Below are 14,484 nucleotides of genomic sequence, written 5' to 3'. Positions count from 1 at the left end.
TACTGGTGTTAGCATGGCAGCAAATGTGAAAGAAAAATGAATCAGGACCTGTAACTAAACTAGACTTAAATTAGTAGGATCTCAGTGTTAGTCTATAATATCTAGGATTAAAAATAGAAACCTGGGCTATTGGAGCAGCTTGCTAAGTCTGTATGGCTATGGCTGTCCTCTTAATATTTTGTAGGTTAGGTACCAAATGCTGCAGGTGGGCAGAGTTGGCAGTGCACACAACACACCTCACAAATACCTTCACTTCTGCCTCCTAATTCAGACATTACATACAGGGTTCTGGCTCCTCCAAGTGGCAGTTCTGGGTGGTCTTGTTCCTTGAGTATTTGGCACATGCCCATGAAACGTTACTGTGAAGCCCTAATTGCTGCCTTACACCTTTATTTTATCACAATTTAGGTTTTTTCCAGTTTTGGCATTAATGTAACTGAGGTCACTTCCCATTTATGAGCACTTTTTCATTTGAGCAGCACATTCAGAAAGCAATGTTCAACCTATTGCAGTGTTAGAAACTAGGCAGAATTATGTTGTCAAACTTCTAACCATCTAGATATATGATTATTTGTAATGTGTTAAGCTGGCCATACAATTACAGTTATTGATATGTATGTGCCCCGCTGAGCTCGATCAATATCTGTGTACTATGGATATTAGTCAGCTCCAGAATTTAGCAGGTTAAAAAAATATTGGGGAGAGAATTGTTATGGCACTTTATTTACGTCAGTGGAGATGTGGGATTTTACGGGAGTGTTCTTACATCTAGTTTGGCATGGCTACTTATAATGCACTATTATCTGCTACATTTTAACCAGAAGAACTTTTTTGGTCGTTGATCACAGGCCGGATTAAGGAAGAGGGTATTCCTGGATAACCAGAAATTCTGCAGGAAAATTACACAACCTTTGGATGCCCATCTTGTGGCCCACTCACAGCATCACACATTCCAGTGTTGATGGGAGTTTGGGCAAATTTGCCCTACCTTGAAGCCAACTACACCAGTTAAATATGAGCTGTTCACTAGAATGTGCACCTTCACTTTTGCACCTTCACTGGAATGTGAGCTTGCCTTGTTGCACCATGAGATATGAGGCATTTCAGATTTGTCAGTGAGATATCTGTGTGCTTTTATTGCAATTTGCAAATGTAACAGAATCCAGATACAAGGAACCACCCTTGTTGCATTCATCTCAGTAGGTTGAATAGCCTGCCTTTGGCTTATTAATAGCAAGAGCTGAAGCTTTTTCACTTTCAAAATTATACTCTATAGAATATCATTGCTATTGATTGTCTCTACCTCTGTTTCAGTCAAATAGCAGCTTCCAGCACAGAGCACTCTGAATGTTCTCTCAGGTTGATCCATTTCCCCCTGGCTCTAGGGGCTAACGGTTTTTACTTTACCAAGTGCTAGCACTCGGTAAAAACAATTCTGTCCATCCTGGGGGCTAAGAGTGATATGAACAAAACTCAAGTAATAGAATTCTCAGAGGTGAAAAGCAGTGCGTAGTTAACCCTTGAGTCACACAGAAACACATGAGCTCAGCAGAACTTTTTCAATGTCTTAATGCTAGAAGCTGCTAGTTATAGCAGAAATTGTCTTATATCCCTTTGTGGAATGGTGGGAGTTTAGGTTTAACAGCCTCTGAAGAACCTCCAGTTGCCCATGTTTCATTTATATTGCTAACAGGGAAGGATATTTTAATCATGCATTTTGAAATCCCAGGGATGCACACACACATCTATGGGCTGTGAAATGAAGGGATTTTTTTAGACATTACAACTTGTTGCATAATGGTTTAGGGGTTGTCCTTTCATTAAAGGCATGATGACTATGTGCAGCACATGGCTATATCTGAATAAATGGCTTCATTGTATTGCCCATAGATGTGTGCGCATCTCTAGGACATTAGAATGGAAGTTGCTGCTTCTTTATGACGTAGCCACACAGATCCAGAGACTGCACCATACTTTTATATGTGTGGGTAGCTATATAATTACAATAATAATAGAATATTTTGACAGCCTTGATTTATGCTTCTGTTCACACTGTGAACAGGGTCATTGACCTAGCAGTCGGGCCTCATATAGCTATAGGCGGTTCTGACCAGAAGCATTTAGAACCAAGTGGTTTCCCCTGAATTTCTAGTCACCTGGATGCTGTAATGCCATGACACATGGCTAGTAACTATGGAGACAAACAGAATCACAAAGCATTTGCCTCCCTCAGTGCTGCATATATATATATATAAATATACCAGTGCACAATAAATAAAACAATATCTGATTGAAGAAAAGATTGTTGTGAGATGTAATGGACCAGCACCATTGAAGGGTGAAAGCACATTTACCACTTCTTTCAGCAGATGGGGGTTCCCATTTGGTGGTATCAGTCCATCATGTGTTAGATTTGTTATTCACAGCATCATATAAGGCACTATTATACTCTAGGGAATGAGTGTAAAATCACTACAACTGCTATATGGAATGGGATAATAATTAGTCCTACAGAGGAGCAAAAAATCTGCACAAGATAGACTAAAATCTGTGCTTTCAGGGAAATATTCAGCTCTTTGAGCACTAACTCAGCCTGGAGCCTGTAACCAGCCAGGAACTTGTTACCAAGGTGTTTGCTGCTGTCCAAGGTCCTGCAATACTTCAGTCTATCCAGCTGATTCCCTATGAAGAAGAATATGATAGCATCCTCCATGCAATCCAGTCCTGTTCTATTCCTACTACGTTAGATGTTCAGATTGTACAGAGGCGGCCTGCTATGATTGGCTGAGTATTGTCATGGAGACATGGTGGCCTTTCTGTTCCTAACAAAGAGCAAGGTTCATGTCTCTCTAATTGATATAGCAGTTCAACGTATAATGCAATGTCGCACACAGGCACTGTGGGTCATTTGTCAGTGCTACTGCTTAACAAAAGCTATAATACAGACTAAATGCTGGAAAATAAGTGTACAGATGCTCGAAAGCCTTCAGTTTGAGTGTTACTAATAATATTAATATTCTCCTCGTTGAAAGTATAGAGCATTTGGAGAAGGCTGCATAATATTTAGATTTGAAAAACAGTATTATCACTGTCTCACTATTTGATTGTTACTTGCAAATAGGGTATTAAGGTATTTCAGTGAGAAAAACTGATGTTAGGGCATTCTGGGATTTGTAGGTCACAGTTTTGGGGATAATTGGTTTCAGTTCCTGGTTTTACCTCACATACCCAAGGGCCTCTCTGTTACGCGGTAGTGTAGTCTTAAATGGCATTAATTCAGAACGTGTAAGAAATATTCAAGAGAAAATGACTATGTGTAAAGTATTCTAACTAAAGCAAGATTATAAAATAGTAATTAATAGCTCAGGACAACAAAGATATTACATATTCATATGCACATTTTCTGGGGCGCTGCCACTGTGATTCCTTTGTACTCTTCCCACTTCCAAATACCATCAACAATGAAAGCACCCGTGCTTCGCCTCTGTCATTACTGGCAACTTCCGTCTCAGTTCTGTGATTTCAAAGCCTTAAATATTCAAAATATGCATTTGTTAGGTGGAGGGTGTATAGTATTACCATATTTTCTCATTTGTTGCCATGTACACAATTGCTAAAGCTTGGTATCAGGGATGCCGGCATAGCAGCCTAAAATTAAACAAATTGACTATCAACATTCATTTGCATTTGGAGAGATACATTACCTTTATCACAGCATGAAGCCCATTTCAAGAAATGAAGAGGTTTAGCAGCAGTTGGGAAGGAAAGTTTTAACATGACATTTGTTATACAGCATGAAGGATTGTCTTATTCCTTTTCTAAATATTGCTGTTTTTTCTTTAATTAGAACTTACCCTTAGTGATGTATTGCAGCTATTGTGCTGTCACCATCTTGCCCTATCACACCTGAGGGCTGATTCACTAAAGTGCGTTAAAATGAGTTAAAATATGTATCGCGTCTAATTTTTCGTGTCTTAACGCACGATTCACTAAAAGCATACTTGCGTTAATTTACGTGTGATGCTGCTTGCGTTATTTTAGTCGCAAAGACTATTTTCAGGTGTTCAGGTGTTTCAGGTGTTAGTTTTCGCACAGACAAATGCGATATTTAGTGCTTCTAAGTGTTTGTCAATCATGCGTTAGTGTTATTTCGGAGCGCAAATTAACGCATGCGGTACCGCAAAATTTAACGCATGCGATATGCGACTTAACGCATGTGGTAATACTGTAGCAAATCGCGCATTAATTTTCACATCAATTTTAACGCAAAAAAGCGCGCAATAAAAATTAACACACTTTAGTGAATCAGCCCTCTGTTGTCTCATATTCTCAACCCCTTTCAAGAGTATATTATCCCTCTTGCTAATATAGGGGCTGCAGTACTATTGCACCTAATATTCCTAGTATTATGCCCAGGCTTTCTGTTCATAATGCTTCTGCATGATCCAGGCAGGTTGACCCTGATGGGGCCCCATTAAGACAGCTCTGGATATATGCCATAATGCAGAGCTGTTCTACTTCTCACCTATAGCAGGCCAGATATCTGATATACTCTCACGTTTGTGGTCTGTAGCTTATTAAAATTAATATGTATTTCAAAAAAGTCAAGGGAACGTTTGTGCAGGCTAAGAGCTGTTAACTTCCCTGGGAGGGACACATCTGGCACCCAGGTCTCCAGCTGCACAGACTAAATGGACTAGCCTGTTACAATATTTCCTTTCATATAAAGCAGTAATATGTAGAACAGAAATCATTTTAAAAAATAGTAGCATGAATGAGGCAACTGTCAGAAATGTGTTTTTTATGAGCATAATAATATTAGGACTCACATAACCCCTTTCATTCACAAAGTTAGCATTTTATTGTTATAATATTAAGGTAAATGAAAGTAAATAAGGTAAAATAAAGTAGATGATAGGACATTGAGCGACACTAAGGGGCTGATTTACTAAGACACGAATTCGAATCCGAATTGGAAAAATTCCGATTGGAAAACGAACATGTTGCGTCTTTTTTTTGGCGCCTTTACGACTTTTCGGAAATTGTTGCGACTTTTTCATTACCAATACGATTTTCGCGAAAAAACGCGAGTTTTTCGTAGCCATTACGATTCGCTCGTATCTTGTCGCAACTTTTTCGTATTGAGCGCTTGTAAGCGGCGGCCGAAACTTTCAGACTTAGCAAGATTTTGGAAGCCTCCCATAGGACTCAATGGCACCCTGCAGCTCCAACCTGGCCCAAGGAAAGTCTCCCATAGGGCTCAATGGCACTCTGCAGCTCCAACCCGGCCCAAGGAAAGTCTCCCATAGGGCTCAATGGCACTCTGCAGCTCCAACCTGGCCCAAGGAAAGTCTCCCATAGGGCTCAATGGCACTCTGCAGCTCCAACCTGGCCCAAGGAAAGTCTCCCATAGGGCTCAATGGCACTCTGCAGCTCCAACCTGGCCCAAGAAAAGTCACCATACTGAAGCTTGAATGAATCCGGACGCTACGAAAAAATCGCAACATTTTGCGCAACTTTCGGAATGGCTACGAAAAAGGCGCGATAATTTTCCGAAAAAATCGCCAAATACTGATCATTACGAAAAAAACGCAATCGGACGCATTCGGCCGGTTCGTGAGTAAGTAAATGGGCCCCTAGGTGTTTCTGTGTATAATACAGTGGCAGAGCTGTTGAATTGTTACTTAACATTAGGGAAAGGGATCTTAATATTTTATTGTGATGTGAGTATTGTGTTCTAGTAGTGGATCTACAAGCCAGGGTACTGTATGTAGGCACATGCAGAGGGTGTTTTTTACTTTGGTGACTTAATTGAAGAGACTGGGGACCAAGAGGCAGACCGAAAAGATGATATGGTGCAGTGGAGGCAATTAAACATAAATCTATCAGGCAGATTTATCAAAATGTGAGATTAGAGCTCACCACAGAAAAATTACCCATTTTCTATTTATTCCTATGGCATTTTTACAAGTGTATTTATAGTGAATTATAGATTCACTGATAAATAAGTGGATTCATTTTTCTGTGGTGAGTTCTAATCTCACATTTTGATAAATCTGCCTCAATATGTCATCCCCTTTGGACCAAATCAACAAGTCTGTTATTATTGCTCACAGATAACACAGTTCACCCTTCTGTTTACATAGAAATATGTTAGCAATGCAACACAAATAATTACTAGCCCAGTCACATATTATGAGTGATAAGATTAAATCCCTAAAGGTAAAGTAACTGATATGTGCATGCATGGGTGATTTACTTCATATTTCCTTCACTCCTGGGCAGGGATTTAAAGCCAAATAGTAATTACTGTATATTCATAGCACTAGTTTCATCTGAAGACTGTTAAAAGATAGTTGTAATTCAACAGCAACTAAAAGCATACAAGTTTGACAGCCCTGGTCTATTGAATGAATATTATCAGACAGCCTCCTTCTACATCTTACATTTTAAGTTGTTCAAGAAGGCTGGGATTCTGAGTTCAGATGAAACACTCTGCATACAGATGGAAGAGCCAGAATTAGTATATATGGCCGGAATTAGTATATATGGCATACAGCCACAACCTTTCCCCAATGTAAACAAGATGCACATATCACATTTGTACATGCACGTAGCTCATCTGTAAATCTTGAGGCCCTTTAGTTCATCTCCCAGCCCCCCCCCCAATATATGATCACAGGATGCACATCCCTAATAATGGTAACAAAATAACAATATGTCATTGTCACCTTCATCAGGTAGATTTTCCAAAGCATTATCTCTGATATTGGGCAAATGGTCCCAGGCCCTGGCACCTCTGGAGTTCTGCATATAAGATGTAGGTGCTTATATAAATATTCTGTTGAAAGGCTGTTAATATGCTGGTTTGTAACATCGTATCCAGGCTCAAGGTAAAGCTGACAGGACAAAAAGTTTGCAGTCTTTTGAACTATAAGACTGACGTCTGCCGATACACTGCTGTTCTGACATTCAGTGACTGAATTTGCAGTCGGTCCTATTTATTTTTATAGTTTATGCTGAAAGTTCAGAAGGTGGCTTGTGTGCCGAAAGCTTTTTATTTAAATGCCTGTCATAAGTGCACCATGCCGTGTACACCACTGCACTAACGGCCTTTATTGTCCTCTGTTTGTACATGTACTGGTAATTAAAGAGGTGGTTCACCTTCAAGTTAACTTTTAATATGTTGTATAGAATATCCTATTTTCAGCAGCTGTTGTAACTTTTTATTGCTTATCTTTCTGTTCAGACCCTCTCCTATTTGTATTCCAGTCTCTCATTTAAACTACTGGCTGGTTGCAAATTGCAAATTGTTGCAGAATATCATTGTCTACATCATACTAAAGTGAACAACTGGTATAAGAACATATATTGAAATGTTACTATTCCCTCAAAATAAGTGATACTGCACCCCAAACCCACACAGCACCATACATGTACAGATTTTGTACAACTCCCAAAACTCCTGGGGGGGGGGGGGGGGGAGGTGCAATTTACATGCATCTGATTTGCAGTAACTGATTGTAGTATCTGATTTAAAGTAAAGCAGAGCATATTATTTGTTAATCTCTCTCTCTCTCTCTCTGTCTATTTTAACTGTGTCATTACTTTTGTGGAAAAGGGAGGTTCCACCAGCTAATTGAGACCTTGTATTTCAGCTAAATGAAGCTAACATGTACATGTGAGAGCTCTCACTAAATTATTCTGGAGAAGGACTATCACCATAAAACACTGCTCATGCACAGAGAATGGGATTCGGTCCCTTCTGCTCAATGTGCCCCCTACGGTGCCTTATGCAGTGTTAACGAATAGAAAATCTTGACAATATCCCTTTCTCTAAAAGTAGATGACATTGTTGGCCTCCAATGGAAATGCACCGTACGTACTCTTAGAAGTTGGAGCTGAAGGATTTGGGGAGTTATTCCAGAAGTGAGAGAAAGAGAGAGAGTAGAACTAGAGGCTTTCCCAGTTATTCCTGCCGTACAACTATAATCGTAATAAGATAACAAAATGAAATAAAGCTGAAGAAATTGAATATTAATCTTAACTTACATAGACTCTATATCCCATACTCTAAAAGAACCTAAGATATTTCATAAATGAGACAATTTATTAGAAGGTACAGTGTTTGCTGCAAGTAGTAATCTTATTGGTTGCTATTGGTTACTAGACAAAAGAGCTACTTTGCCCCTAAAGTACATAAACTAGTTATCAAGTGCAAATAGTTATAATAGTGCAGGCCCAGACTGGCAATATGGGGATTTTGGCAAATACCAGAGGGGCTGCTGTAAGATACCATAGGCAGTCTCTATTTAGGGGGCCTGTGGGGGGCCTCTGTGTACTTAAAATGCCAGGGCCTGTAATAGGGCAATGGCACACCTTGGAAAAAACTGTAACAAAATGGCAAGAATTATTGTTAGTCATTGCAGCTGCAGAGATTGTGCAGGATATGACACATGGCCAGGTTTTTGTCACATTAGGAGGCAGGTAGGGCTGGGGTGGGTACTTATATGAAACCATATTATTGAAGTCCATAGAGCATCATTGGAGCATCATTGGACTGGTTTGTGGCTACCAAATACCCTGTGAAAATCTAAGTTCTGGCCTTGACTTTGGGTTCAGAAAGGTTCTAGAAACTCAACATGCAAATTTATTTAAGTTCCCAGCTGCTCCCACATATCTAGTGACTTACATTTCAGAATAAAACTGCAATATTTAGCTATAAAGTGCAGGCTTATATTTCTTTGAAAGATTGTGGTAGGTCACATCGCTTTCAAAGAATAATGATTCTGCTCTGGATGTCAAACTCACACTGTCTGCTTACTCTTTATTTGTTTTAGATTTCGGAGACATATGCCTTTCTACCCAGGGAAGCAGTGACAAGGTTTCTAATGAGCTGCTCAGAGTGTCAGAAGAGAATGCACTTAAACCCAGATGGAGGCGAGCATAAAGGTGCGTGCAGTGTCCACGAGACCCACATGACCTTACATTATCCTGAAAATGTCATATTCCTTTTCACTGAGCTGGATGGGGTTCACAAGTGATTATACCATAGTGGGAATACATTACATTCGTATTGCATCCTGATGTTTCAAGCATTTTCATTAAATCGGGACCCTGCCTTGGCCAATTTTAGTTATTTAATCCAGCAAATAGCACTATGCTTAAAGGGAAAAGATTATCATTTACTACCATACTTTTTAACCCTATCATATATGTTGTAGTTGCCAACAAAAAAATAGGTAATTTATATTATGTATTCAGTTCTTAGCCCTATCAATTAAACTTTTAGCTTTTCACTCCCATAAGAATCTGATTCGTTAGTGTTGTTGTATTTGATTAGTTGGTCATTGGTCACACACATATTGCTGCAGTCTCAGCGAGTGGGTGGCACTTCTGATACTTATTGCTGCTCTGAAAGAGAATTAGCATTTGCCTCGCTGCCCACCCACAAAGAAAACAGACGTACAGAAAAGGAGCATTGCAGCTTGTTAGACATTTAACAAGCATTTATAGGGAAAATGTAAGCTCATGAAGTAGTTCAGTTCATCATCTATCCTATTTTGAAGAGACTGTAACACAAGATATAACACAAGACTAAGATTTACATTAGTGTTTGGGGTGGCATTGGGGAACAAGAATGGAACAATATCTCTTTTATAGGGACAACGTGCATGCAGGTTTAGACACCACTGTATAGCAGCTGTAGCAGCTAGAGAAGGCCCTGTGACATGAATATAATTCTAAATTATTCCCTTAACATTAGACAGGTACAAAGGGTAAATACTCAGCGCTGCGGAATATGTTGGCGCTTTATAAATAAATGTTAATAATAATAATACCTGTAAAACAGACATACATGTGCCTGTCACACTAATTATAATGGAATGCAAGCTGGTAAAATAGCCTTAGGGAGCGGTCTGAGTACAATATTAAAATTTCAGATGATGCATTTTTACATGTTTGTCAACAGGGACACTGCATGGGGTGAACTGTAGTCAGGGGAAATCAGAGGGGTTTGTATATAAGGAAGGTGTAGCAATCTGGAGCATTTGTATGCACAAGTTATGTTTTGTTGTTTGTGAATATGTTTATTAATACTCTTTGTTCTGTGCTTGGACCTATCTGTATCTGAATGTGCAATACTGTACTACAATGAATTATTCTCAAATACCAGGAGTCAGACTGGTGCCAGTGACCCAGACCTACTGTACCCTAAGCAGCCATTGAAACTAATAGGCTACAGCATGTCTGGCATACACAGTAGTTTATACATTCTGCTTTCTTATTTAGCATTTTGCAATATGTGTCCCTTATAAAAGGGAAGAGAAAAAATAGAAAACAAAATGTAAAAACAATGAAACAGAAATTGGTGTTTATTCTTTATGGTACCATCTCATTATTATATCTTTTTCCTCACAGATAATGGAAAACCCCCCACATTGGTGACAAGTATGATAGACTATAACATGCCAATCACTATGGCCTATATGAAGCACATGAAACTCCAGCTTTTGAATTCTCAACAAGACGAGGTAACACACTGCATGCACGTGATGAGCGCGTGATGGCCAAAACCACAAATAAATATTTCACTGATTGATTATATAATATAGACGACTTACATTGAAACCAAATTAATTTGGGCCCAACCAGGGACTGCATCCTTCTGTCTTTTCATTTCAGTATAGAATTCCAGCTTTTACACATTCTAAACATGTCAGGTAAAATGTGGGCATTTGGTGCTTAAGATCACATCTTGTCCCTATCTTTTTAAGTTCAGAGAGGCAAGTAAAGGTAGGCTCAGTGCAATGTAAGCTTTGGCTAAGGCCTAAAAACATTGTGAATTGTATCTGCATTTTATTGCACAGTGAAAAGTAATGGATCACTTACAAGCAATGGCAATATGAACATGTGTTGAACTTGATGGACTCAACCCTATGTAACTATCACCTCTGTTAAATTGTAGTTCACCTTTAGGTTAACTTTTAGTATGTTATAGAATAGTCTATTCTTGGCAACTTTTCAATTGGTCTTAATTTTTTACAATTTTTTATAGTTTTTGAATTATTTGCCATCCTCTTCTGACACTTTTCAGCTTTAAATATGGGTCACTGACCCCAGCAGCCAAAAAATATTCCTTTGTGGGCTTACAATTTTTTTTTACTTTTTTTTACTTATATTTCTATTAAGGCCCTCCTCTATTCATATTTCTTTCTCTTTTTCAAAGCACTGCCTGGTTGCTAAGTTAAATTGGAGCCTAGCAACCAGATAGTTGCTGGAATTCCAAACTGGAGAGCTGCTGAACAAAAAGCTAAAGTGAAAAGTAATTTAAAAGCTGAAAATCATGAAAAACTAAGACCAATTGCAAATTTTCTCAGAATAGCACTCTCTACATCATACAAGTTAATGTAAAGGTAAACAAACCATTTAAATACTGGAGAGGTTTTTGGCATTTTCTAAATCCCTACCTACTGCTAAAAGCACATTTTTAGAAGCATGGAATTCCAACAATATTAAAAAAAGAGAAAGAGGAGACTTTACACTGCCTTATCACACAATGACAATATTATATATGTATAAAATATATCATGAAACTTGGCAGCAAATATGGATGGGAACCATGCCTGTAGTTTCACTGCAAGTCCACAGAAGGAATCAGTTGCGTGGAATTGGAGAATACCTTTAGACAGGCATTTTCCTTGATCCCTCTAAGAGCATAAAAGGCAGTGCACCTGCTGTATTGGCTGTGAGTTCATCTAGTGAAGCAATGAATGAAAAGGAATCACACCATGATGTCTGGGATGTCAAGATGCCAGTGTGTATCAGCATGACAAAGAGTTTCCTAAAAGGAGAGACTTGCTCAACACAAGTCATCTATCAGAACTAATAACAATAAATGTGCCAGTGCAGAATCACTACAGAGAAGCCATCTCTTGCAGATCATTAGCCGGCCCCACTCTTGTTTGTGCCAGTGTAGCCTTACTGTACACATGCTGAATGATTTCTAGATTTATTTTGTTCAAGGTATTTAGATTAAGGCACGGCTGCTTAATCTTCCTACATACCTAACAGAGATTTGGTTAATTGGCATGTATGTTAAATACAAGCATAACATTTACAAACAGATGATTTAACATATGAATATTGAAATCGGTTTTTGAAAACTCATTTTTTTTAAATGTAAACAGCTTCGTTTACTATCGGGAATATGTCTGCCAAGCCAGAGTTTTTCATTGTAATACATGCTGACAATTCCTATTCAGACCATGAGCAATGGAATATTTAAATGCCTGGCCCTGTACCTACTGTAATCTCTTGGTGTGGGAAAGGTGGCCGACATCTGTCTCAACAACATGGTAACAGTGACAACTGACAGTTATAAACGAAATAACAATTTTCAATGAGAATATACAGAATAAAATGCCATTTTGGAATTCACATGGGAGATGTGTACAATTTCTAATGTATTTTATATTAAATGATATGAAAGCTTTTGTTCATTATGGTGAATTGGTTATTTAGACTATTTGAAAGTTCTATTGTATGTATTGTGTTTAAAATTACACCACAAAAGAACTATAGCTGGATTCTGACTATACTGAAGCCTTTTAGTATATGAAGTAATCAAAACATGGGAAGTCATTTAAGTAAAAAGTCTGATGTCTATTAGTGCTGGGGTGGTGGTGGTGGAGGGTGGCAGTAAAGATCCTCGCATATTTGTCACTGATATATAATGGCCACATATAGCTGGCATGCTGCTGGCCTATAATGCATACTTTTGCTCCATATATACCTACTACATGAATAGGTACCTACTTTGTACTGTGGACACTAATGCTATGCCTGGGTTGTTCATATATCTCTCCCTTAAGCCTGCAGTTCCCGCACCCTATAGGGTCCATTTACTTATGGCACGGTGGTGCGCAAAGTTGCAAAAATTTTCTGTTGCAGTTGCCATGGTTTTTGCCTACAATGCATAATTTCTTCCCACAGTTGCATCATCATCACGGAATGCAATTGTGGTTGATGTGTTAAGATTAGTGCAAGCACGTCTTGGGTTGGTGTCATTTCCAGCATTTGATATACCTGTGCCCTATTCTTTTGGCACAACTGCGCTACTTGGTTTAGACATGGCAGTAGCTACAGGGTTCTCCTGCTTCAATAGGTACAACTGCACTTGATTTGGAACAGGAGGCAGAAAACACTAAGCCACACCAAGCAAAACTATACAGAAGTACCATTACTTAAGTACCATTAATAAATGGGATTATTCGCACAACCCACTATGGGGAAATGTGTGCATACACCACTGTATATACAAAGTAAATGTGCCCTTATGTATACTACAGCAATAGCAGTATTGGGGAGCTCAACCCTCTGTTAACTTACCCAAACGGGTATCAGGTGCAAATACTGGAAGAACCTCACCTTGCATGGGGGTCAATATCCAACAGCAAAAAAATCCAGTAGCACACTGAAGATGCAAGCTGTGAAAAAATTGTATTTTATTTGGGTCCCGAAACGTTGCTCTTTGCTTGTTTATATGTACTTGGGCAAATAAAATACAATTTTTTCACGGCTTGCATCTTCAGTGTGCTTATGTATACTACAGACTCTGCTATAATGAACCTGAATGCACACCAGTCTTTACAGTGCCAAAAGACACCTTCCTAGATGTCCAGATTCAAAACTGAGATCTCCAAACCATGTAGCAAGCATACATTAAAACAACAATATATAAACTTCAAAAAATCAACAGATAAAATGCCAATGGCATAATTATATGGAACGTGGAGCAATGAGGGGTACCTAGCAGCAACCAACATGGATGACAAAGGGTGTACAGGTTAGATTGTACAGTTGATATTATTACAAATAAATAATATTTGTCATCCTAATAGGTTTTAAGATTTGTCAAGCATTATGGGATATATACTATATGAATGGTGCTGCATACAAATGACTATTCATAGAGTCTACAATAAGCCTAAACATAATAAGTAGCCTTGGATATGGTAGACTGTTTTTCACCAGGGTAATTATGTGTTTCAGTAAAACAGATACAATATGAAGTACTGAAGTAAAAACAAAAGCTTTAATAATGTTGCCTAGTCAGGCTCTGTTTCAGTCTGCTGTTCCCTGGAGAATGCACAGCCATCTTTAGATAAATCTTTGTCTTAATGCCAAAGTCTCCTATTTGTGTGCCCCAGTATATCAGCTTGTGATCTCTGTATGCAGGACGAAAGCTCTATAGAAAGTGATGAATTTGACATGAGTGACTCTACAAGGATGTCAGCTGTGAACTCCGACCTCAGCTCCAACCTAGAGGAAAGAATGCAAAGCCCTCAGAATCTCCAAGGCCAACAAGATGGCAAGTACTTTATATACATTTCTACACTGACGCGATGCCTCACTGCATTTCATTATGCTTTGTCCCCAGTAAATACAACTGGCTATTGTTACACAGATTGCTGCTAATGT

The 14,484-nt window shown here is 38.7% G+C and overlaps 1 protein-coding gene across 3 annotated transcripts in view; it reads left to right on the top strand.

Moving 5' to 3' along the window:
• Positions 1 to 14,484, top strand: part of nol4 (nucleolar protein 4) — a 150,394-nt gene that overhangs the window by 85,823 nt on the left and 50,087 nt on the right. For all 3 annotated transcript variants that reach the window (XM_031903924.1, XM_031903923.1, XM_031903922.1), the window contains exons 3-5: positions 8,841 to 8,952; positions 10,423 to 10,535; positions 14,242 to 14,374. In XM_031903924.1, the coding sequence (XP_031759784.1) occupies positions 8,841 to 8,952; positions 10,423 to 10,535; positions 14,242 to 14,374 (358 nt within the window). The remainder of the gene's footprint in view (positions 1 to 8,840; positions 8,953 to 10,422; positions 10,536 to 14,241; positions 14,375 to 14,484) is intronic.

This window comes from Xenopus tropicalis, chromosome 6, assembly GCF_000004195.4.
Source record: "Xenopus tropicalis strain Nigerian chromosome 6, UCB_Xtro_10.0, whole genome shotgun sequence".
Taxonomy (NCBI): domain Eukaryota; kingdom Metazoa; phylum Chordata; class Amphibia; order Anura; family Pipidae; genus Xenopus; species Xenopus tropicalis.
This window is presented reverse-complemented; position numbering and strand designations above follow the sequence as displayed.